The sequence below is a fragment of the Phoca vitulina genome, unplaced genomic scaffold, assembly GCF_004348235.1.
Source record: "Phoca vitulina isolate PV1807 unplaced genomic scaffold, GSC_HSeal_1.0 scaffold81, whole genome shotgun sequence".
NCBI lineage: Eukaryota > Metazoa > Chordata > Mammalia > Carnivora > Phocidae > Phoca > Phoca vitulina.
In genome coordinates, this window is record NW_022589784.1 from 5,002,043 (window position 1) to 5,024,516 (window position 22,474).

The 22,474-nt window shown below is 40.2% G+C and overlaps 1 protein-coding gene across 1 annotated transcript in view; it reads left to right on the forward strand.

Annotated features, from left to right (window-relative positions):
• Nucleotides 1-22,474, forward strand: part of LOC116625802 (putative adhesion G protein-coupled receptor E4P) — a 47,242-nt gene that overhangs the window by 18,825 nt on the left and 5,943 nt on the right. The window contains exons 8-14 of the mRNA XM_032394681.1: nucleotides 710-894; nucleotides 1,496-1,663; nucleotides 3,198-3,392; nucleotides 12,665-12,900; nucleotides 14,831-14,897; nucleotides 15,482-15,573; nucleotides 16,749-16,929. Coding sequence (XP_032250572.1) covers nucleotides 710-894; nucleotides 1,496-1,663; nucleotides 3,198-3,392; nucleotides 12,665-12,900; nucleotides 14,831-14,897; nucleotides 15,482-15,573; nucleotides 16,749-16,929 — 1,124 coding nt within the window. The remainder of the gene's footprint in view (nucleotides 1-709; nucleotides 895-1,495; nucleotides 1,664-3,197; nucleotides 3,393-12,664; nucleotides 12,901-14,830; nucleotides 14,898-15,481; nucleotides 15,574-16,748; nucleotides 16,930-22,474) is intronic.

A 22,474-nucleotide genomic window follows, 5' to 3' on the forward strand; every position in this document is an offset into this window, starting at 1 on the left:
GAGGACATGAGGAGAAGGAAAGGAAAAATGGGGGGGGGGAATTGGAGGGAGAGATGAACCATGAGAGACTATGGACTCTGAGAAACAAACAGAGTTTTAGAGGGGAGGGGTGAGGGGGGATTGGTTAGCCCGGTGATGGGTATTAAGGAGGGCACGTACTGCATGGAGCACTGGGTGTTACACAAAAACAATGAATCATGGATCACTACATCAAAAACTAATGATGTATTGTATGGTGACTAACATAACATAATAAAATTTAAAAAAACAAACTAATGATATATTGTATGTTGACTAACATAACATAATAAAAGAAAAGAAAATATAAAATAAAATAAAATAAATAAATAAAATGGAAGATGGGAATGTGTGGTTTCCTCATTCTACCAGTTCCACCTGCTCTTTTGAGGACAAACATCTTGCCTCATGGCTCTGATTTTGATGTCTAAGGGCTCATATATATTTTTTAATTCATTAATGGATATTTTGCATACATATCTCTTATAATGTGTGGTACACTATAATATGTATTACATGTACAAAATGCTGTACCCCAAACCACACATAATGTGTTGATGTAGCAACATAAGGGATTTCCAAGGGCGATTTTGACTATACATAGTATTTGCTTTATGACTTTCACACAAGACACTAGCATACTGATATCCTATAATACAGATGTCCTCTAAAATGATTTCTGTTTTCTCAGATAGAAGTGCAGTTGCGCTTATCACTTATCAGTCTCTTTGGGATATTCTGAATGGATCCTTTTTTAATGATGGAAGAGGGACACAGGAAATGAAACTGAACTCTCGTGTCGTGAGTGGCACCATTAGTACAAAGAAGAAAGTATATCTGTCTGAACCTGTGTTCCTGACCTTCCAACATATTCAGGTGAGCAAAATCCAGAGCTGGTTCTCTGTGCATTACCTCAAAGAGGTGTGTTATGACGGGTCCTGCCAAGAAACTGAATCCAACTCTGCTCATTCAGAGTTAACAGAACCAACAAGAAATGTTGAGGCACCCAGAGATTGCCACCAGGGGAAGCTATTATCACATTTAAGCCTAAAAAGGCAATAGGGGGATGAGCATTGTTGAGCCCAGTGAGAGCTGGAGACATGCAGGAGTGTTGCCCTGCTGGAGATGGAGATATTCTGAAGCAGAAGAAGTGTCTGGAAGAAACACCTGACTTCCTCCTCCTCTCATCTAAGGACTTCTCACCAGTTCCTCTCATTCATTGTCCCAGTGACAAGGAGCCTGGGTAAAGCAGTTCATAAGGGTCAATCCCTGGGGCTCTGAGATGACCAGAGAAGGGCAGAATAAAGGAAGAATAAACCCCACAGAAGGTGTGGTCATATGAAACTCTTCCCCACAAGTGTTCTAGATAATGGGATTTTCCCATTCCAGTTTCTAATGCAATGCATCCATGACTAACCTATAAAATTAAGATAATAAAACCAGAAAGAGCCCCACTTTCATGCTATTTTCTTTTCAGCCTGCTGGTGCAAGAACAAAACATTTCTGTGTCTACTGGAAAGGATCAGAGGAGGGGGGCACCTGGTCGACAGAGGGCTGCTATCATGTGGGCAGCAACGATTCACACACCAAATGCAAGTGCTTCCACCTTTCCAGCTTTGCTGTCCTCATGGCTCTTGTTCCCAAGGTACCAAGATTCATGCTCCCTTCCTGGTATCTGATTGTGTCCAACAAACTGTGAGATTGTCCTCTCCATGTCTTAGAAAAAGACTGAGATAAGAAGTCAAGTGGAAGTAGTTTACTTGAGAGGTAATTCCAGGAAGCACCAATAAGGGGCTGGGAAATGAAACAATAAAAAACAAAAGTTAATGCAGAGAGCATTATCAAGCCACTCACTACTTTGGGCATCTGGAATTTAATTCCCTCTAGGGTACTCTGGGAATCAGTGTAGGAGATGCATCTGAGTCATCCTAACTGAACTGCAAGAGAGCTAGGCTATCTATACACCACCTCCTCTCAGGCATTGGTTGAAAGCTGCATGGGGGTGGGGGTCGTTAATTCTGGCATGTCCATGGGCATGGGCAGAGTAAGCTCGAGCTAGCAGAGAAAGCTCTCAAACATTGGGAAGTTGGGTTGTCAGCCCCTACAGTTGTGGGGTCTAAGATGATCTGGAATTAAACATCCATTACTCTGCAAGAGACAGTTACAATTGGTCAGATGGGAAAGAAGGCAACTGACTGTCACCAATGAAAAAGTATAGGTCCTTGAACTTCCCCGATCCCAACCACATCTAGGATCAGCCAGATTTAAAGAAATTTACCTAACTTCTTCCCCTATTTCTTTTAAGCTCTCAATTACTGAACATTTACTGTATGACAATCATTATATTACGCATTTAAATGCATTGGCCTCATTTTATTCATTCAACAAATTTGCATGTGACTGCCTACTATATGTCAGATGCTGTTCTAGGCATTGAGGATACAGCAGAGAACAAAACAGATAAACAAATTCCAACCTTCATGGAGATGACTTTGGAGAGCTATGTTGTCCAGTAGGATCACCAACCACATATGGCTATTGAGCACTTGAAACGTGGCTAGTGTGGCTGAGAACCAACTTTTTTATTTTATTTAATTTTAATTTATTTAAACTAAGAAGCAGTGTGAAATATTTTTCCATTAAATACCACTTCATTCGTAGGATTTCACTTTTATCATTGAAAATAAAAGCATCTGAATTCAGATGTGTTGTAAGCATAAAATACACCCTGGATTTCAAGGGCTTAATATGGAAAAAAGTATCAAATATCTCACTAATAATTGTTTTACATTGATTGTAATTTGAACTGATTGCATTTTTGTTACATTGATTATATTATATTCAATACATTGGACTGATAATATTTTGAACATATACTATTAAATTAATTTGACCTGATTCTTTTCACATTTTAAAAGATACGGCTACTAGAAAATTTTAAATTCCACATGTGGCTCACATATTTCTTTTGGACAGCACCAGGCTAGTGGTTTTGGTTTTTAATAGCCTTGTGTGGTGAATGCTATTAGTGCACCCATTTTGAAGATGAGAACATCAAATCTCAGAGAGGTTAAGTCAGTAATTTAAGGGATTGAACTTGGAAGCCCATCAGACTCTCCATCAAAAACATAACTGCAGAATTGGAAACTATAATGAATTCTTCACTTGGTGGCTCATAGGTGGATCCTGTGTTGACCATGATCACCTATGTGGGGCTGAGCTTCTCTCTGCTGTGCCTCCTCCTGGCAGCCCTCACCTTCTTCCTGTGCCGACCCATCCAGAACACCAGCACCTCCCTCCACCTGCAGCTCTCCATCTGCCTCTTCCTGGCCCACCTGCTCTTCCTTACAGGGATTGATCAAACTGAGCCTAAGGTAGGTAATTTAACCAAATCACCTTCTTGTCATAATCAAATCTAGCCATCTTGTCTTGAGGAAGGATGGGGAGAAGGCAAGAGTCAGCAGTAATGGTAACAACATGGATGGAGCTAGAGGGTATTATGCTAAGCATAATAAGTCAGTCAGAGAAAAAAAATACCATATGATTTCACTCATATGTGTAATTTAAGAAATAAAACAGATGAACATAGGGGAAGGGAAGGAAAAATAAAATAAGATAAAAATGGGGACAAACCATAGTGACTCTTTTTTTATTTTTATTTTATTATGTTATGTTAATCACCATACATTACATCATTAGTTTTTCATGCAGTGTTCCATGATTCATTGTTTGCGTATAACACCCAATGCTCCATTCAATATGTGCCCTATTTAATACCCATCACCAGGCTAACCCATCCCCCCACGCCCCTCCCCTCTAAAACCCTGTTTGTTTCTCAGAGTCCATAGTCTCTCATGTTCGTCTCCCCCTCCAATTTCCCCCCCTTCATTTTTCCTTCCTACTATCTTCTTCTTTTTTTTTTTTTAACATATAATGTATTATTTGTTTCAGAGGTACAGGTTTGTGATTCAACAATCTTACACAATTCACAGAACTGACCATAGCACATACCCTCTGCAATGTCTATCACCCAGCCACCCCATCCCTCCCACCCCCCACCACTCCAGCAACCCTCAGTTTGTTTCCTGAGATTAAGAATTCCTCATATCAGTGAGGTCATACGATACATGTCTTTCTCTGATTGACTTATTTTGCTCAGCATAATACCCTCCATTTCCATCCACGTCGGTGCAAATGGCAAGATTTCATTCCTTTTGACGGCTGCATAATATTCCATTGTATATATAAACCACATCTTCTTTATCCATTCATCTGTTGATGGACATCTTGGCTCTTTCCATAGTTTGGCTATTGTGGACATTGCTGCTGTAAACATCAGGGTGCACATCCCCCTTCGGATCATTACATTTGTATCTTTGGGGTAAATACCCAGTAGTGCAATTGCTGGGTCATATGGTAGCTCTATTTTCAACTTTTGAGGAACCTCCATACTGTTTTCCAGAGTGGCTGCACCAGCTTGCATTCCCACCAACAGTGTAGGAGGGTTCCCCTTTCTCCGCATCCTCGCCAACATCTGTCATTTCCTGACTTGTTAATTTTAGCCATTCTGACTGGTGTGAGGTGGTATCTCATTGAGGTTTTGATTTGGATTTCCCTGATGGCGAACGATGTTGAGCACTTTTTCATGTGTCTGTTGGCCATTTGGATGTCTTCTTTGGAAAAATGTCTGTTCATGTCTTCTGCCCATTTCTTGACTGGATCATTTGTTCTTTGGGTATTGAGTTTGAGAAGTTCTTTATAGATTTTGGATACTAGCCTTTAATCTGATATGTCATTTGCAAATATCTTCTCCCATTCTGTCGGTTGTCTTTTGGTTTTGCTGACTGTTTCTTTTGCTGTGCAAAAGCTTTTTATCTTGATGAAGTCCCAATAGTTCATTTTTGCCCTTGCTTCCCTTGCCTTTGGCGATGTTTCTCAGAAGAAGTTGCTGCAGCTAAGGTTGAAGAGGTTGCTGCCTGTGTTCTCCTTTAGGATTTTGATGGACTCCTGTCTCATATTTAGGTCCTTCAACCATTTGAGTCTATTTTTGTGTGTGGTATAAGGAAATGGTCCAGTTTCATTCTTCTGCATGTGGCTGTCCAATTTTCCCAACACCATTTGTTGAAGAGACTGTCTTTTTTCCATTGGACATTCTTTCCTGCTTTGTCGAAGATTAGCTGACCATAGAGTTGAGGGTCCATTTCTGGGCCCTCTATTCTGTTCATTGATCTATGTGTCTGTTTTTGTGCCAGGACCATACTGTCTTGATGATTACAGCTTTGTAATAGAGCTTAAAGTCTGGAATTGTGATGCCACCAGTTTGCTTTTCTTTTTCAACATTCCTCTGGCTATTCGGGGTCTTTTCTGGTTCCATACAAATTTTAGGATTATTTGTTCCATTTCTTTGAAAAAAATTGATGGTATTTTGATAGGGATTGCATTGAATGTGTAGATTGCTCTAGGTAGCATTGACATCTTCACAATATTTGTTCTTCCAATCCATGAGCATGGAACGTTTTTCTATTTCTTTGTGTCTTCCTCAATTTCTTTCATGAGTATTTTATAGTTTTCTGAGTACAGATTCTTTGCCTCTTTGGTTAGATTTGTTCCTAGGTATCTTATGGCTTTGGGTGCAATTGTAAATGGGATCGACTCCTTCATTTCTCTTTCTTCTGTCTTGTTGGTGTGTAGGAATGCCACTGATTTCTGTGCATTGATTTTATATCATGACACTTTACTGAATTCTTGTATGAGTTCTAGCAGTTTTGGGGTGGAGTCTTTTGGGTTTTCCACATAAAGTATCATATCATCTGCAGAGAGTGAGAGTTTGACTTCTTCTTTGCCGATTTGGATGCCTTTGATTTCTTTTTGTTGTCTGATTGCTGTGGCTAGGACGTCTAATACTATGTTGAATAGCAGTGGTGATAGCGGACATCCCTGCCATGTTCCCTACCTTAGGGGGAAAGCTCTCAGTTTTTCCCCATTGAGAATGATATTCGTTGTGGGTTTTTCATAGATGGCTTTTATGATATTAAGGTATGTACCCTCTATCCCTATACTCTGAAGAGTTTTGATCAAGAAAGGATGCTGTACTTTGTCAAATGCTTTTTCTGCATCTATTGAGAGGATCATATGGTTCCTGTTCTTTCTCTTATTAATGTATTGTATCACATTGATTGATTTGCGGATGTTGAACCAACCTTGCAGCCCAGGGATAAATCCCACTTGGTCGTGGTGAATAATACTTTTTTATCTCATTTTTTAAAAATTTTTATTATGTTATGTTAGTCACCATACAATACATCATTAGTTTTTGATGTAGTGATCCACGATTCATTGCTTTTGTATAACACCCAGTGCTCCATGCAGTACGCGCCCTCCTTAATACCCATCACTGGGTTAACCAATCCCCCCTCCACCCTCCCCTCCAAAACCCTGTTTGTCTCTCAGAGTCCATAGTCTCTCATGGTTCATCTCTCCCTCCAATTCCCCCCCCCAATTTTTCCTTTCCTTCTCCTAATGTCCTCCATGCTATTCCTTATGTTCCACAAATAAGTGAAACCATATGATAATTGACTTTCTCTGCTTGACTTATTTCACGTAGCATAATCTCCTCCAGTCCCATCCATGTTGATGTAAAAGTTGGGTATTCATCCTTTCTGATGACTGAGTAATATTCCATTGTATATATGGACCACATCTTCTTTATCCATTCATCTGTTGAAGGGTATCTCGGCTCTTTCCACAGTTTGACTATTGTGGACATTGCTGCTAGGAACATTGGGGTGCATATGAACCTTCTTTTCACTACCTCTGTGTCTTTGGGGTAAATACCCAGGAGTGCAATTGCTGGGTCATAGGGTAGCTCCTTCTAATTTTTTGAGGAACCTCCACACTGTTTTCCAAAGTGGCTGTACCAATTGCATTCCCAGCAACAGTGTAAGAGGGTTCCCCTTTCTCCACAACCTCTCCAACATTTGTTATTTCTTTCCCTGTCCATTTTTGCCATTCTAACTGGTGTAAGGGGATATCTCAATGTGGTTTTGATTTGAATTTCCCTGATGGCTAATGATGATGAACATTTTTTCATGTGTCTGTTAGCCATTTGTATGTCTTCTTCAGCGAAGTGTCTTTTCATAACTTCTGCCCACTTTTTGACTCGATTATTTGTTTTTTGGGTGTTGAGTTTGAGAAGTTCTTTATAGATCTTGGATACCAGCCCTTTATCTGTAGTGTCATTTGCAAATATCTCCTCCCATTCTGTGGGTTGCCTCTTTGTTTTGTTGACTGTTTCCTTTGCTGTGCAGAAGCTTTTTATCTTGGTGAAGTCCCAAAAGTTCATTTTTGCTTTTGTTTCAGTAGCTTTTGGAGATGTATCTTAAAAGAAGTTGCTGTGGCCGGTGTCAAAGAGGTTACTGCCTAAGTTCTCCTCTAGGATTTTGATGGATTCCTGTCTCACAGTGAGGTCTTTCATCCATTTTGAGTTTATCTTTGTGTATGGTGTTAGAGAATGGTTGAGTTTCATTCTTCTGCATGTGGCTGTCCAATTTTCCCAGCACCATTTATTGAAGAGGCTGTCTTTATTCCATTCCATAGAGTTGAGGGTCCATATGTGGGCTCTCTATTCTGTTCCATTGGTCTATATGTCTGTTTTTGTGCCAGTACCATGCTGTCTTGGTGATCACTGCTTTGTGATACAGCTTGAAATCGGGCAATGTGATGCCCCCTGCTTTGTTTTTCTTTTTCAACATCTCCTTGGCGATTCGGGGTCTTTTCTGATTCCATACAAATTTTAGGATTGTTTGTTCCAGCACTTTGAAAAATGTCATTGGAATTTTGATCGGGATGGCATTGAAGGTATAGATTGCTCTGGGTAGCAGAGACATTTTAACAATCTTTATTCTTCCAATCCATGAGCATGGAATATTTTTCCATCTTTTTGTGTCTTCTTCAATTTCTTTCATGAGTGTTCTGTAGTTCCTAGAGTATAGATCCTTTACCTCTTTGGTTAGGTTTATTCCGAGGTATCTTATGGTTTTTGGTGCTATTGTAAATGGAATCGTTTCTCTAATTTCCCTTTCTACAGTTGCATTGTTAGTGTATAAGAAAGCAACTGATTTCTGTGCATTGATTTTATATCCTGCCACATTACTGAATTGCTGTATGAGTTCTGGTAATTTGGGGGTGGAGTCTTTTGGGTTTTCCACATAAAGTATCATGTCGTCTGTGAAAAGAGAGAGTTTGACTTCTTCTTTGCCAATTTGAATACATTTTATTTCTTTTTGTTGTCTGATTGCTGTTGCTAGGACTTCTAGTACTATGTTGAACAATAGTGGTGAGAGTGGGCAACCTTGATGTGTTCCTGATCTTAAGGGAAAGGCTCTCAGCTTTTCCCCATTGAGGATGATATTCGCTGTGGGTTTTTCATGGATGGATTTTATGAACTTGAGGAATATTCCCTCTATCCCTATACTCTGAAGAGTTTTAATCAGGAAAGGATGCTGTATTTTGTCAAATGCTTTTTCTGCATCATATGGTTGGGATGGACCATATGGTTCTTCTCCTTCCTCTTATTAATGTGATCTATCACACTGGTTGATTTGTGAATGTTGAACCACCCTTGCATCCCAGGGATAAATCCCACTTGGTCGTGGTGGATGATCCTTTTAATGTACTGTTGGATCCTATTAGCTAGGATTTTGTTGAGGATTTTGGAATCCATATTTATCAGGGATATCAGTCTGAAATTCTCCTTTTTGATGGGGTCTTTGCCTGGTTTGGGGATTAAGGTAATGCTGGCCTCATAGAATGAGTTTGGAAGTTTTCCTTCTGTTTCTATTTTTTGAAACAGCTTCAGTAGAATAGGTTTATTTCTTCTTTCAATGTTTGGTAGAATTGCCCAGGGAATCCATCAGGCCCTGGACTCTTGTTTTTTGGGAGGTTTTTGATCACTGCTTCAATCTCGTTACTGGTTATTGGTCTATTCAGGTTGTCAATTTCTTCCTGTTTCAGTCTTGGCAGTTTATAGGTTTCCAGGAAGGCATCCATTTCATCCAGATTGCTCAGCTTATTGGCATATAGTTGCTGATAATAATTTCTAATAATTGTTTCTATTTAGGTCTCCTACTCCTCTGCCATCTTGCTCCTTCCTATTTTTTATTTTTTTAAGTCATCACATTTTTATTATGTTCAGTTAGCCACCATATAGTACATTTTTTTATGTAGTGTTTATATAGTACATTAGTTTTTTATGTAGTGTTCAATGATAATTGCGTATAACACCCAGTGCTCATCACAACTTGTGCCCTCCTTAATACCCATCACCTGGCTATCCCATCCCCCCACTCCCTCCCCTCTGAAATCCTCAGTTTGTTTCACAGAGTCCATAGTTTCTCATGGTTTATCTCCCTCTCTGATTTCCCCCCTTCAGTTTTCCCTCCCTTCCCCTATTGTCTTCTGTGCTATTCCTTATGTTCCACATATGAGTGAAACCATATGGTAATTGTCTTTCTCTGCTTGATTTATTTCACTTAGCATAATCCCCTCCAGTTTCATCCATGTTAATGCAAATGATAAGTATTCATCCTGTCTGATGGCTGAGTAATATTCCATTGTATATATGGACCATATCTTCTTTATCCATTCATCTGTTGAAGGGCATCTCAGCTCCTTCCACAGTTTGGCTATTGTGGAATTGCTGCTATGAACATTGGGGTGTACGTGCCCCTTCTTTTCACTACACCTGTATCTTTGGGTTAAATAACTAGTAGTGCAATTGCTGAGTCATAGGGTAGCTCTATTTTTAACTTCTTTAGGAACCGCTACACTGTTTTCCAAAGTGGCTGTACCAGCTTGCATTCCCACAAACAGTGTAAGAGGGTTCTTCTTTCTCCACATCCTTGCCAACATTTTTTGTTTCCTACCTTGTTAATTTTTGCCATTCTAACTGGTATAAGGTGGTATCTCATTGCGATTTTAATTTGAATTTCCCTGATGGTTAGTTATGTTGAACATTTTTTCATGTGTCTGTTAGCCATTTGTATGTCTTCTTTGGAGAAGTGTCTGTTCGTGTTTTCTGCCCATTTTTGACTGGATTATTTGTTTTTTGGGTGTTGAGTTTGAAAAGTTCTTTATAGATCTTGGATACCAGCTCTTTATCTATAGTGTCATTTGCAAATATCTCCTCCCAGTCCGTGGGTTGCCTCTTTGTTTTGTTGACTGTTTCCTTTGCTATGCAGAAGTTTTTATCTCAATGAAGTCCCAAAAGTTCCTTTCCCCTTTTGTTTCCCTTGCCTTTGGAGATGTGTCTTGAAAGAATTTGCTCTGGCTGATGTGAAAGCGGTTACTGCCTATGTTATCCTCTAGGATTTTGATAGATTCCTGTCTCACATTGAGGTCTTTCATCCATTTAGAGTTTATCTTTGTATACGGTGTAAGAGAATGGTCCAGTTTCATTCTTCTGTATGTAGCTCTCCAATTTTCCCAGCACCATTTATTGAAGAGACTGTCTTTTTTTCCATTGGATATTCTTTTCTGCTTTGTCAAAGATTAGTTGACCATAACATTGAGGGTTCATTTCTGGGTTCTCTATTCTCTTCCATTGGTCTATATGTCTGTTTTTGTGCCAATACCATGCTGTCTTGGTGATCACAGCTTTGTTTTAAAGATTTATTTATTTTGAGAGAAAAAGAGAGAGAGAGATTGAGAGAGAGAGAAAGAGCTAGCAGGGGGAGGGGCAGGGGGAGAGGGAGATGGAGAATCCCAAGCCGACTCCCTGCTGAGCGCAGAGCCTGACTCAGGGCTTGATCCCACAACCCTGAGATCATGACTTAAGCCAAAATCAAGAGTTGGTTGCTCAATCATCTTAGCCACCCAGCACCCCAAGAGACTCTTAACTATAGGAAACAAATTGACGGTTACTGGAGGGGAGGTGGGTGGGGGGACGGGGTAATTGGGTGATGGGCAATAAGGAGAGCACTTGATGTAATGAGCACTGGGGGTTATATGCAACTGATAAATCTCTAAATTCTACCCCTTAAACTAACAATATACTATATATTAACTAAATTAAATTTAAATTAAAAAAATTTTTTAAATAAATAAAAAAATTTAAAAATAGAGTCAACAGTGATGGTGTTAGGGGAAAAAGCAAGTTTCGATTTCAACCCTCTTCATCTGTAACTCTGAATAAAACCTGTACTTTTTGAGAAGCCATTTAGCAAGCTGACTGAGAGTCATACTGATGGCATTAGGTAAGGTAACAGTAGTTCCTGTAACAAATAAACTCCAAAATGTCATTGACTAAGCACAAGAGTGGTTAATATCCCCCTTCTGTATTAGTGGAGGATGGACAAACAGGTTTGAAAGGAGTCTATCCTCCAACTTCAGGCTTATGGAAGCTCTTCTGCCTTGTATGCACAGCTTTCAAGGTCATCCAAGAGTCCTTTCCATTTTCGTTAACTGAAAAGAAAAAAGAACGTGGCAGAGTCCCATGAGGGAGGTTTATATGGGCCATCTTAGAAAGTGGTGCACATCACATCCCTTCACGTTCTACTGGCTATAAATCAGTGAAGTGGTCCCACCTGAGAGCAAGGGGAGCAAGGGGAGCAGGGAGTTGTAGATGAAGCCTCATCCTAGTGACAAGTCTATAGACTGGAATCAGGGGTAGAGGGAGTTTTGAATTCTGGGTGGACAGTGGCTTTGCTACACAAGTGATATTAGCTTTTGTCTCCATTATGATCACAGTCATCATCATAGCCAGGAAGAATTGGAACTAACTGTTTTCCAAAGTTCCTTTTAACCCTAAAAGAAAGCTTTATTTCACAGCCAGAAGGTTGTGAAAGCACTATTTTTCTCCCCTGGGAGGCAGTACATTGCTATGGTTAAGAGTAAGTATAGTCTCTGGAGACAGTTTGGGTTTCAAATCCATTTCTATTTTTTACTAGCTATGTGATCTTGGGTGAGATTTACCTTTTGGTCCCCAGTTTCCTCATTAGGAAATGGGCAAGGTTGGCAAGTACAGTGCTGACACTGATTCTGGCCCACCCTCTGTTTCTGTTAAAAAAAAAAAAATCTGTTTTATAAAACAGTCTGTTTTGTTTATTGGAACCACAGCCACCAATGTCAGAGATGGATGTCCCAGCTCAAGCAGAGAGCAAATTCTCCCTTCCTCCATCTAAGTTTTTCTTAGACCCTCAGGTGGATTGAATGATGATGCCCTCATTGGTGAGGGTGATCTTTACTTAGTCTACTAACTCAAGTGCTAATCGCTTCCTGTAAAACCCTCACAGACACACCCAGAAATAATGTTTTACATGTTATCTGGACATTCCTTATCAGTCGAATTGACACATAAAATTAAGCATCAAACCCACCCAAAGGGCAAGGACGATGGAATATTCATCTACCAACTCTTGTCTGTCATGGATCTGAGGACTGTTCCCATGGCATTCATTCCTTGGTATTTCTAGTCCGCTCCATATGTGGAGTAAGCAAGGGACACTGAGAGCTCCCCAAAAATGTGTTGCCCCCAGGCAAAATGTCACAGGTGTTAGAATTGAAAATGTAGGCCAACATCCAGGAAATGCTAAGTGCTGCGGACATGATCAGGCACAGACCACATTCCGAACTCTTGTCTCCCCTCCAGGTGCTGTGCTCCATCATCGCAGGGATGCTGCACTACCTCTACCTGGCCTCCTTCACCTGGATGTTCCTTGAAGGGCTGCACCTCGTCCTCACCATTAGGAATCTCAAGGTGGCCAACTACACCAGTGCAGGCAAATTCAAGAAGAAGTTCATGTACCCTTTAGGCTATGGGATTCCAGCTCTCATTGTGGCTGTGTCTGCAATAGTAGGACCCCAAAATTATGGATCACATACTCAGTAAGCATGATGTGTGCCTTTATGGTGGAAGTGGCGTCTGTGGCTGATATATGATCTGAAATCAAAAAACATTTCAGTCCATTTCCTGTTATGAATTATACTTCACAAAAACAGTCCCATTTTAAGCCAGAATTCTATTTTCTCTTAGAAATTCCTAGAGGAATGATTCTCAGCATCTTTGGAGTTGGATCCTTTTGAGACTTTTGGTGAAATCTAGGGCTTATTTCCCCAAACAAGGAAATATACCTTTCAGACAAATGTACTTACACATAAAATTTTGAACACAACTTCAGGACATTAGGGACAAAAAAGTATACTCAGAAAATTCAGGGACAGAAAAGCCCACCTGTGGCCTCTGTGTTCTGGAGGATTCTGGAAGAGCTTGAGATTCATCCCAAAATGTAAAGAGTAACAACAATAGCAACAAATCTTGAAGGCCTGTGATGCATCAGAGATAGTGCATATCATGTCTCATTCTCCCCGTGATCCTGTGGGGTCAGCACGGTTCATCACCCATACTCAGGACATCTGGGTCTTAGCGCATCTAAGAAACTTTCTTAAGGTCTCAGCTAAAAAGAGAATAAGTCAGAATTCCTCACTAAAGGAATTGCTGCCTCACTAAAGAAGTTTGCAAAGCTCTGCAAAGTTAGTTGAAGACGTTAGTATTTTGGCAATGGGGCTTCGGTTAGGGAGTAGGCATGCATGTGCTAAAACAACATGATGAAGGTGTCTCTCTTGAAGAAAAAAAGATGTCCTGTCTCCAGCCTGAACCCTATGTCCTGCTAGAATGATTCTGGAGATCTCATGGTAGCATAGATCAAGGGTTGACAAACTTTCTATAAAGGGCCAAATGGTAAATGTTTTTGTCTCTGAGGGCCATATGGTCTTTGTGGCAATTACTCAATGTTGCCCTTGTGGTGGGAGAGCAGCCAATTCATAGACCATATATAAATGGATGGGTGTGGTTATGTTTCAATAAAGCTTTATTTACAAAAACAAGGGTGGACTGGATTTGGACTATGGGTCATCATTTGTAAAACTTGGAATAGAACTTAAGTGTCGGAGCTTTTCTGCTCACTGAGTGTTGGCAATTGCTTGTTACATTTACTAGTTTTATGCTGCCAGGTCTTTGTTCAGGATAATTTATACTATCTTTGCCAACATAAGGCATGATTTAATAAAAAGTATTTGGGCAACAGTGTACTTGATACATGGAAAATATTTAGTGTTGGTAGGTATTCTTGTAGTTAAATTACTACTTTTACTCTCTTTCTGATAGCAATCATTATTTTGGGGCACTATTTATTGAACCTTACCTCTTTGCCAGGAACCATACTCAAAAACTATATACACATTATCTCATTTGATCTTTCCTACAAGATCTATCTATATGGGGAAAACTGAAAAAGTCTGATGAAAAAAATCAAAGAAGATTCAAATAAATGGAGAGATAGTCCATGTTCATGGATAGGAAGATTCAATATTGTCAAGAAGTCAGTCAGTTCCTCCCAAATTGATCTATAGATTCAATGCATTCACAATAACAATCTCAGAAAATTATTTTGTAGATATTGATAAACTGATTCTAATGTTTATATAGAGAAGCAAAAGATCCTAAGTAGCTAACACAATATTGAAGGAGAGGAATGAAGTCAGAGGACTGACCCTACCTGACTTAAAAACTTGGCGTATAGCCACTGTAATCATGTAATCTTTTCAATACTTCCATTTGCCCCCACTTTACACTTGAGGAAACTGAGGCTTAGAGCATACAGCTTGTGTCAGATGAGGACCCATGTCTGATGGCACTAAAATCTAGGTTCTGAATGAAATGGTTCCCAGCACTGGTTGGATCTTGCTACAGGAGTCTGAATTCAAACTCTCTGCCCTCTGAGAAATAGGCAGCTGATGCATACCCTTCTCTCAACAGCTGCTGGCTCAAGGTCAATAAAGGGTTCATCTGGAGTTTCATGGGGCCAGTGGCAGTCATTATCTTGGTAAGTGACTAGTGATAGTTATTTATGGGTGTGTCTGCCCTGGGTTGGCCAAGCATGGAGTGCGTTTCTTGCTGTGAAAATGGAAATGAAGTGAAGATAAGAAAATATAGCCTAATGTGATTAACTCCTCTTCCTAGAAATACTGTCTTCATATGTCTTTCCCTTGCTCCCTTACGGATTACTAAGGAAGCTGATATAATATAACTCTCTGCTGGGGATTCTTGTAAAAACCTATGTTTGTTCATTCAACAAACACTTAGCAAGTATCTACTCTGCACAGAGTGACATGTTCTCCTGTTTGCCAACAACTTTCTGATCACATCCATTGTCCTGGTATAGACATTAATAGTAATCTTCCACTTTCAAGGCATCTTGGTTTGAATGATACATTATATAGTCACCCTAATCAAGCACCAAGTGCCCCAGGTCCATATACACACAATGTGCTGTATAAAATACCAGAGCATAGCATCCTATGAAGCCAGTATCTTTTGGAAAAAGATACTTAGGTCCACCTCAAATTGGGTTTCATGACATGGTCTCAAAATAAAATTCCAAGTCAATATTTCATTCTGTGTCCACAGATAAACTTGGTGTTGTACTTCCAAATTCTGTGGATTTTGAGAAGCAAACTTTCGTCCCTCAATAAAGAAGTTTCTACCATTCAGGACACCAGGTAAGAAGGTCCCAGAATCAGTGGTATCCACAGATTTTTCCTACAAGGCTACTTTTCTTTCTACCTGGGAAAGAAAAACCTATACAAAAATCTGATATAAAATTTCATGGTACTGGATAAAGGGTGTGTGCAGTACAACTTCTAGAAGTAAAAACTATAATTTTCAGGTAGCTTAATGTACTCCTTGATCTCTTTATTCAACAAATATTCATTGGGTTCCTCCTTTGTGTAGCAAACTCTTCATCTGAAATTCATGCCAAGAGTATCAACATTATCCTCCCTCCCCCACCCCGCTAGTCCACCCACTTCTGGACTCCATTATCCTTGGTTGTAGACACTCAGTTCTTACTGTGCTGATCTAAATTATTAAAAATAATGATAAGAACAACTAACATTAACTAGGAACTTAGTAGATGTTTGGAGTTTACCAATATTCTTTTACTGAATGCTCATAACTTCAATCTATGTGGTGGGCACAACTACCATCCCCCCATTGATAAGAGGAGCAAGTGCTTATTTTACCCAAGCATGGGCAAAAATTTGCATTGGTGAGTCATGTGGACAAAACTTAAAGGAATATCTTTCCAATTTCAGACCCTGGCTTTGATCTCATCTACTTATCAGACCGAGCTAACATCTCTTTGCCTTAGTATTTTCAGTCTTGGAAGGTCACAGCTTCACCCTTCTTGGCGTTTCTTCATCCCTCTACACGTGTTGGATGAGTGCAGGCTCACTCCCCTGTGTGCATGCACACACACACACTCACACGTGTCATCTCTCCTAGACAGTTGCCACCAAGAACCCCATTCTGTTTTATAAAACACAATTTTCCTTTGAAGAAACACAACAGCACGTTCTATTCTGAAGTCATGATATCATCATCAACACATTTTCAATACAAATTTCTAGAAGGCACTTCCACACATCTTCCAATAGATCCAGGTAAAAGACTTGCAGATAAATCACTTCCAAGAATAGGAGAAAGCATTATTCTCAGAAGCAGCCATGGAAAACATGGGTTCTGCCTCATCTTCGAGTCGTATGACTTTGCATAAATCACTTAAGCACATGGGGTTGGTGTGAAGTTTAAATCAGGTAATATGTGCAAAGCATTTAGCACAGCACCCAACACATAATGATGAATGATACTTATTATTGCTCCCGTTCCTTTTCAGAGTCATGACATTTAAAGCCATTGCTCAGCTATTTATCCTGGGCTGTTCTTGGGGCCTTGGCCTTTTTATGGTTGAAGAGGTCGGGGAGGTGATCGGATCAGTCATTGCATACACATTCACCGTCATCAATGTCCTTCAGGGTGTTTTGCTCTTTGTGGTACACTGTCTCCTTAATCGCCAGGTAAGGCTAATTATTTTGTTTCTCAACAGCCAACTCTCAAAGTCTTATTGAATGGTTGTTCCCATTCTCACCTTTCTCTGACATTTCATATTTGTATTTGGGGTTTCCTTATTCTGAAAGGAGGGTTTAGGTGATGATTTGATATGCTCTGTGCTCTGGGTTTCACTAGCATCTGACTAACCTTCACATTCCAACCTATCTCTTAAGAGTATGCTTTTGTCACCTGGGGATGACACATCAAAATACCATAGACTGTGTGGCTTGGGCAACAGAAATTTCTCGTATGATTCTAGAGGCTGGAAATCTGAGTTCAGAGTTCCTGTGCAGTTGGGTTCTTGTGAGATCTCTGTTCTTTTTTGCAGATGGCCACCTTCTTGCTCTACCCTTACATGGGAGAGAGAAGGAGAGAGCTTTTATGCCTCTTCTTATCAGGACACTAATCCTATTGGATCAGGGCTCCACCCTTGTGGCCTCATTTAATCTTAACTGCTTCTATAACGGCCATCATGTCTTCAAATACAGTCATACTGGGAAGTTAGGGCTTTAACATGTGAAGTTTGAGGAGACATAGTTCAGTCCATAGCAGAGCATGTTATCAGTCAGCATAAGGGAGATTATGATTCAGTAACTTATAGCCACCACCCTCTAATTTCAGTGGTTTATAACAATAAAGGTTTATTTCTTGCTCATGCTACATAGCCATGGCTTGATCTACATTGTCTTCACTCTGGGATATAGGTTGAATAAGGTCAGCCCTTATTTAGAACACTGGTATTCTCATGGCCAAGGGAAGGGAGATCCTGGCAAAGTGAACTTAATTAGCTCTCTTTCATTGGGTGGAGCAAGTTCCTTGGCCATACCTGAGTTCACCAGAAAGAGGATACAGAAGCCTCTTATAGTGAGGTGCACTCTATGGAGGGACACTGGAATATTTGACTTACTATGCCAAAAACAGAGTGACTTCAGCTCTAATGTAGGTTTTCCACTGAGTAGGTTGCTGTGTGACCTTGGCCAGCCGTCTTACCCTCTCTGAGCCTCAGTCTTCTCACCTGTGTTCGTGGCAATACCTGCCTCACAGGATTAAGAATTAAAAGGGGGGGGGGGGGGGGGGGGGGGCAAGATGGCAACAGAGTAGGGGACCTTGTTCCATCTGGTCTCTCAAAGTTAGATGGATATTTATCAAACCATTCTGAACACACATGAATTCAACCTGAGATGTAAGAAGATTTATCTGGATCTCTACAAGCAGAAAAATGACTACTTTTTGCAAAGTAGGAGGTGCAGAACCTTGAATCTTTGGGGGAAATATCAGTAGATAAACAGAGGGGGAATGGACCCTCCATAAGCTAGCCCCTGGAAAGTGATATAACACTGGAGCAAAAAATGAAGACCCTTAGAAATCTGCTCCAGTGAGAGACATCCCTTTCTGAAAAGGGCACAGGGGATGAATAGGGCAGAATACTAAGTGGATCATTGTGGTCTCAGAATTCCAGGAGACTCAGAAATTATGGGGGAGTCTGACCAGTAGAGTGCCCAAGCAGTGGAGCAAGGAAAGTGGTTATGGTCAGTGAGCCCAGAGGGGGCTCTCAGATCCAGTCACCATAAACTGCCAGCTGGCTTGTAGCGAGACCACTCTCTTCCTGATCACCCTGAAAAGGACTAGAAGGTGCAGGCTGTTTAACATCTCAGATGAGATATAAAACGGCTTGTGCCCATGACTGGACAACAGCTCTCAGGGTGGTGTGGCCCATGAAAGAATACTGGGGAGGCACCCAGCTATGAACTGGGAGCCACGGAAGAGGGTGCATGCACAAGCCCACAGCCACTAGCAATTGCTAAGTCACAAAGCACACAGATGCTCTCAGGTCCCCAGAACTCCCCTGGGAGAGTTGCAGAGGGTGGGAATAGCACGAGTCTGTGGAGTTTGGTACACACAGAAGTGGAGATGGTTTGACCTGGCAGGGTTATTGAAGAAAGGGGACAGCGAACTTGCGGCTCTGGGCCAGAGATTCCTGAATGGCCATATTTGCTCTGACCCTCTAAAGAGAAGCCAAAACCCACCAGGGAACAAGAGCCACACAAATGACCAGCTCACATTAAGCCCATCCCCCTGACAAGGGGTGGGGCATTCCACCCAGGCAAAGACACCTGAGAAGCCAAGCAGCAGGCCCCTCCCCCAGAAGACAGACTGGATGAACAGGTGAATGATAAGCTTATTTCCCACAGGACTGTAGAACTCCAGTGCCAGGGGGAAAATAATATAGGAAGCTCCAGGTTCTCTCATGATTCATTTATACTTCAGGCTAAAATTTTACATTTCTTTTTTGTTTCTTTTCTTTTTCTTTCTTTTTTTGTTTTACCCTGTTCATGTTTCAAATAGATTCTTATTTCCCAAGTTATGTTTTAGGCTGCTTTTGAACTTTTATTTGTTCACTTCTACGTTTTATAGACTATTCCCCATACTAGTCCATTTTTCACTCTATTCAATTTTATCTTGATAAATATATAAGTTCTGATTTTTTTGCAATTTTGGGATATAGTGTCTTCAAACACACAGACCAAAAATCAATCAGGAACAGGCAGATAACCCTGCTTTGTACACCCTGAGAGATTATAAGCTCTCCCCCACCTTTTTTTATTGTTTTGGATCATCTTGGCTTTGTTTGCATATCTGTGGTAGCTTCCGACCACTTTGGATTTTTTTTAGGGTGCATTTTGCTTGGGTGGTGGTTGGTATTTTGGACTCTGTTCATTCACTCAACCATCCCTCTACAGAATGACTAGGAGGAGGAACTCTCAACAAAGAAAAGAACCTGAGACAATGTCCTCTGCCACAGAACTAATGGATATGGAAATAAGCAAAATGTCAGAGATAGAATTCAGATAGCAATAATGAAGTCAATAGCTAGGCTTGAAAAAAAGCATTAGTGACAATATAGAATCTCTAAGGGAAGAAATGAGATGCAATTAGGCCAAACTTAAAAATGCTATGACTGAGATGCAGTCTAAACTGGATAGTCTAACAGCCAGAGTAAATGAGGCAGAATAGAGAATAGTGATCTAGAAGATAAGCTGATGGAAAGGAAGGAAGTCGAGGAAAACAGAGATAGGCAGCTAGCAGCCTATGAAAATAGAGAGATTAATGATACCATGAAATGTTCCAATGTCAGAATTATTGGGATCCCTGAGAGGGTGGAGAGAGAGAGAGGACTAGAAGGTATATTTGAACAAATCATACCTGAGAACATCCCTAATCTGGGGAAGGAAACAACCATTCAAGTCCAAGAGGCAGAGAGGACCCCTACCAAAATCAATAAAAATAGATCAACACCCTGACATATAATAGTGAAGCTTGCAAATCTTACAGCTAAAGAGACTATCCTGAGAACAGTTAAGGGGAAGGAGGTTCCTTACATATGAACAGAACATCAGAATAACATCAGATCTATCAGCAGAGACCTGGCAAGCCAGAAAGGGCTGGCAAGACATATTCAGGTTACTAAATGAGAAGAACATGCAGCCAACAATACTTCATCCAGCAAGGCTGTCATTCAGAATGGATGGAGAGGGGCACCTGGGTGGCTCAGTCATTAAGTGTCTGTCTTCAGCTTGGATCATGATCCCAGGGTCCTGGGATCGAGCCCTGCATCAGGCTCCCTGCTCTGCAGGAAGCCTGCTTCTCCCTCTCCCTCTCCCACTCCCCCTGCTTGTGTTCCTGCTCTCGCTATCTTTCTCTCTGTCAAATAAATAAATAAAATATTTTAAAAAAAGAATGGATGGAGAGATAAAGAACTTCCAGGACAGGCAGAAAATGAAAGAATATGTGACCACCAAGCCAGCCCTGCAAGAAATATTAAGGGGGATTTGGTAAGCAAAGAGAGACCCCAAGTGTAATATAGACCAGAAATTAACAAGACAATCTACAGAAACAAGGACTTTACAGGCAATACAATAGCACTAAATTCATATCTTTCAATAGTTACTCTCAATGTAAATAGGCTGAATGCTCCCATAAAAAGACACAGGATTTCAGATTGGATAAAAAAGCAGGACCCATCCATATTCTGTCTACAAGAGACTCGTTTTGAACCTAAAAAAAACATCCAGACTGAAAGTGAGGGGACGGAGAACCATTTACCATGCCAACGGACCTCAAAAGAAAGCTGGGGTAACAATCGTCATAACAGACAAATTAGATTTTTTTTTTATTATTATGTTATGTTAGTCACTATACAATACATCATTAGTTTTTTTTACTTTTTTTATTATGTTAATCATCATACATTACATCATTAGTTTTTGATGTGGTAATCCACGATTCATTGTTTTCCTATAACACCCAGTGCTTCAAATTAGATTTTAAACCAAAGACTGTAGTAAGAGATGTAGAGGGACACTATATCATACTTAAAGGGTCTATCCAACAAGAAGATCTAACAATTGTAAATATCTATGCCCCCAACATGGGAGCAGCCAATTATATAAAACAACTAATAACCAAAAAAAGAAACATATTGAAAATAATACATTAATAGTAGGGGACTTCAACACTCGATTCACAGCAATGGACAGATAATCTAAGCTGAAGATCAACAAAGAAACAAGAGCTTTGAATGACACATTGGACCAGATGGACTTCATAGATATATACAGAACATTCCATCCCAAAACAACAGAATACTCATTCTTCTCGAGTGCACATTGAACTTTCTCCAGAATAGACCACATACTGGGTCACAAATCAAGTCTCAACCAATACCAAAAGACTGAGATTATTCCCTGCGTATTTTCAGAACACAATGCTTTGAAACTGGAATTCAACCACAAGAAAAAAATTTGGAAGGAACTTGAACTGTTGGAGGTTAAAGAGCATCCTACTAAAGAATGAATGGGCCAACCAGGAAATTAAAGAAGAACATAAACAATTCATGGAAACCAATGAGAATGAAAACACATCGGTCCAAAACCTATGGGATACTGCAAAGGTGGTCCGAAGGGGGAAATACATAGCCATCCAAGCCTCTCTCAAAAAATTAGGAAAATCCCAAATGCACAAGCTAACCTTACACCTAAAGGACAAGGAGAAAGAACAGCAAATAAAGCCTAAACCAAGGAGGAGAAGAGAAATAATAAAGATTAGAGCAGAAATCAATGAAATAGAAACTAGAACAGTAGAACAAATCAATGAAACTAGAAACTGGTTCTTTGAAAGAATTAATAAGATCGATAAACCTCTGGCCAGACTTATCCAAAAGAAAAGAGAAAGGACCCAAAGTAATAAAATCATGAATGAAAGGGGAGAAATCATGACAAATACCAAGGAAATAGAGACAGTTATTAGAACTTATTAATAGCAGCTATATGCCAACAAACTAGGCAATCTGGAAGAAATGGATGCATTCCTGGAAACTTATAAACTACCAGGAAGAAGTAGACAGGAAGAAATAGACAATCTGAACAGACCCATAACCAGCAAGGAAATTGAAACAGTAATCAAAAACCTCCCAAAACACAAGAGTCCAGGGCCAGATGGCTTCCCAGGGGA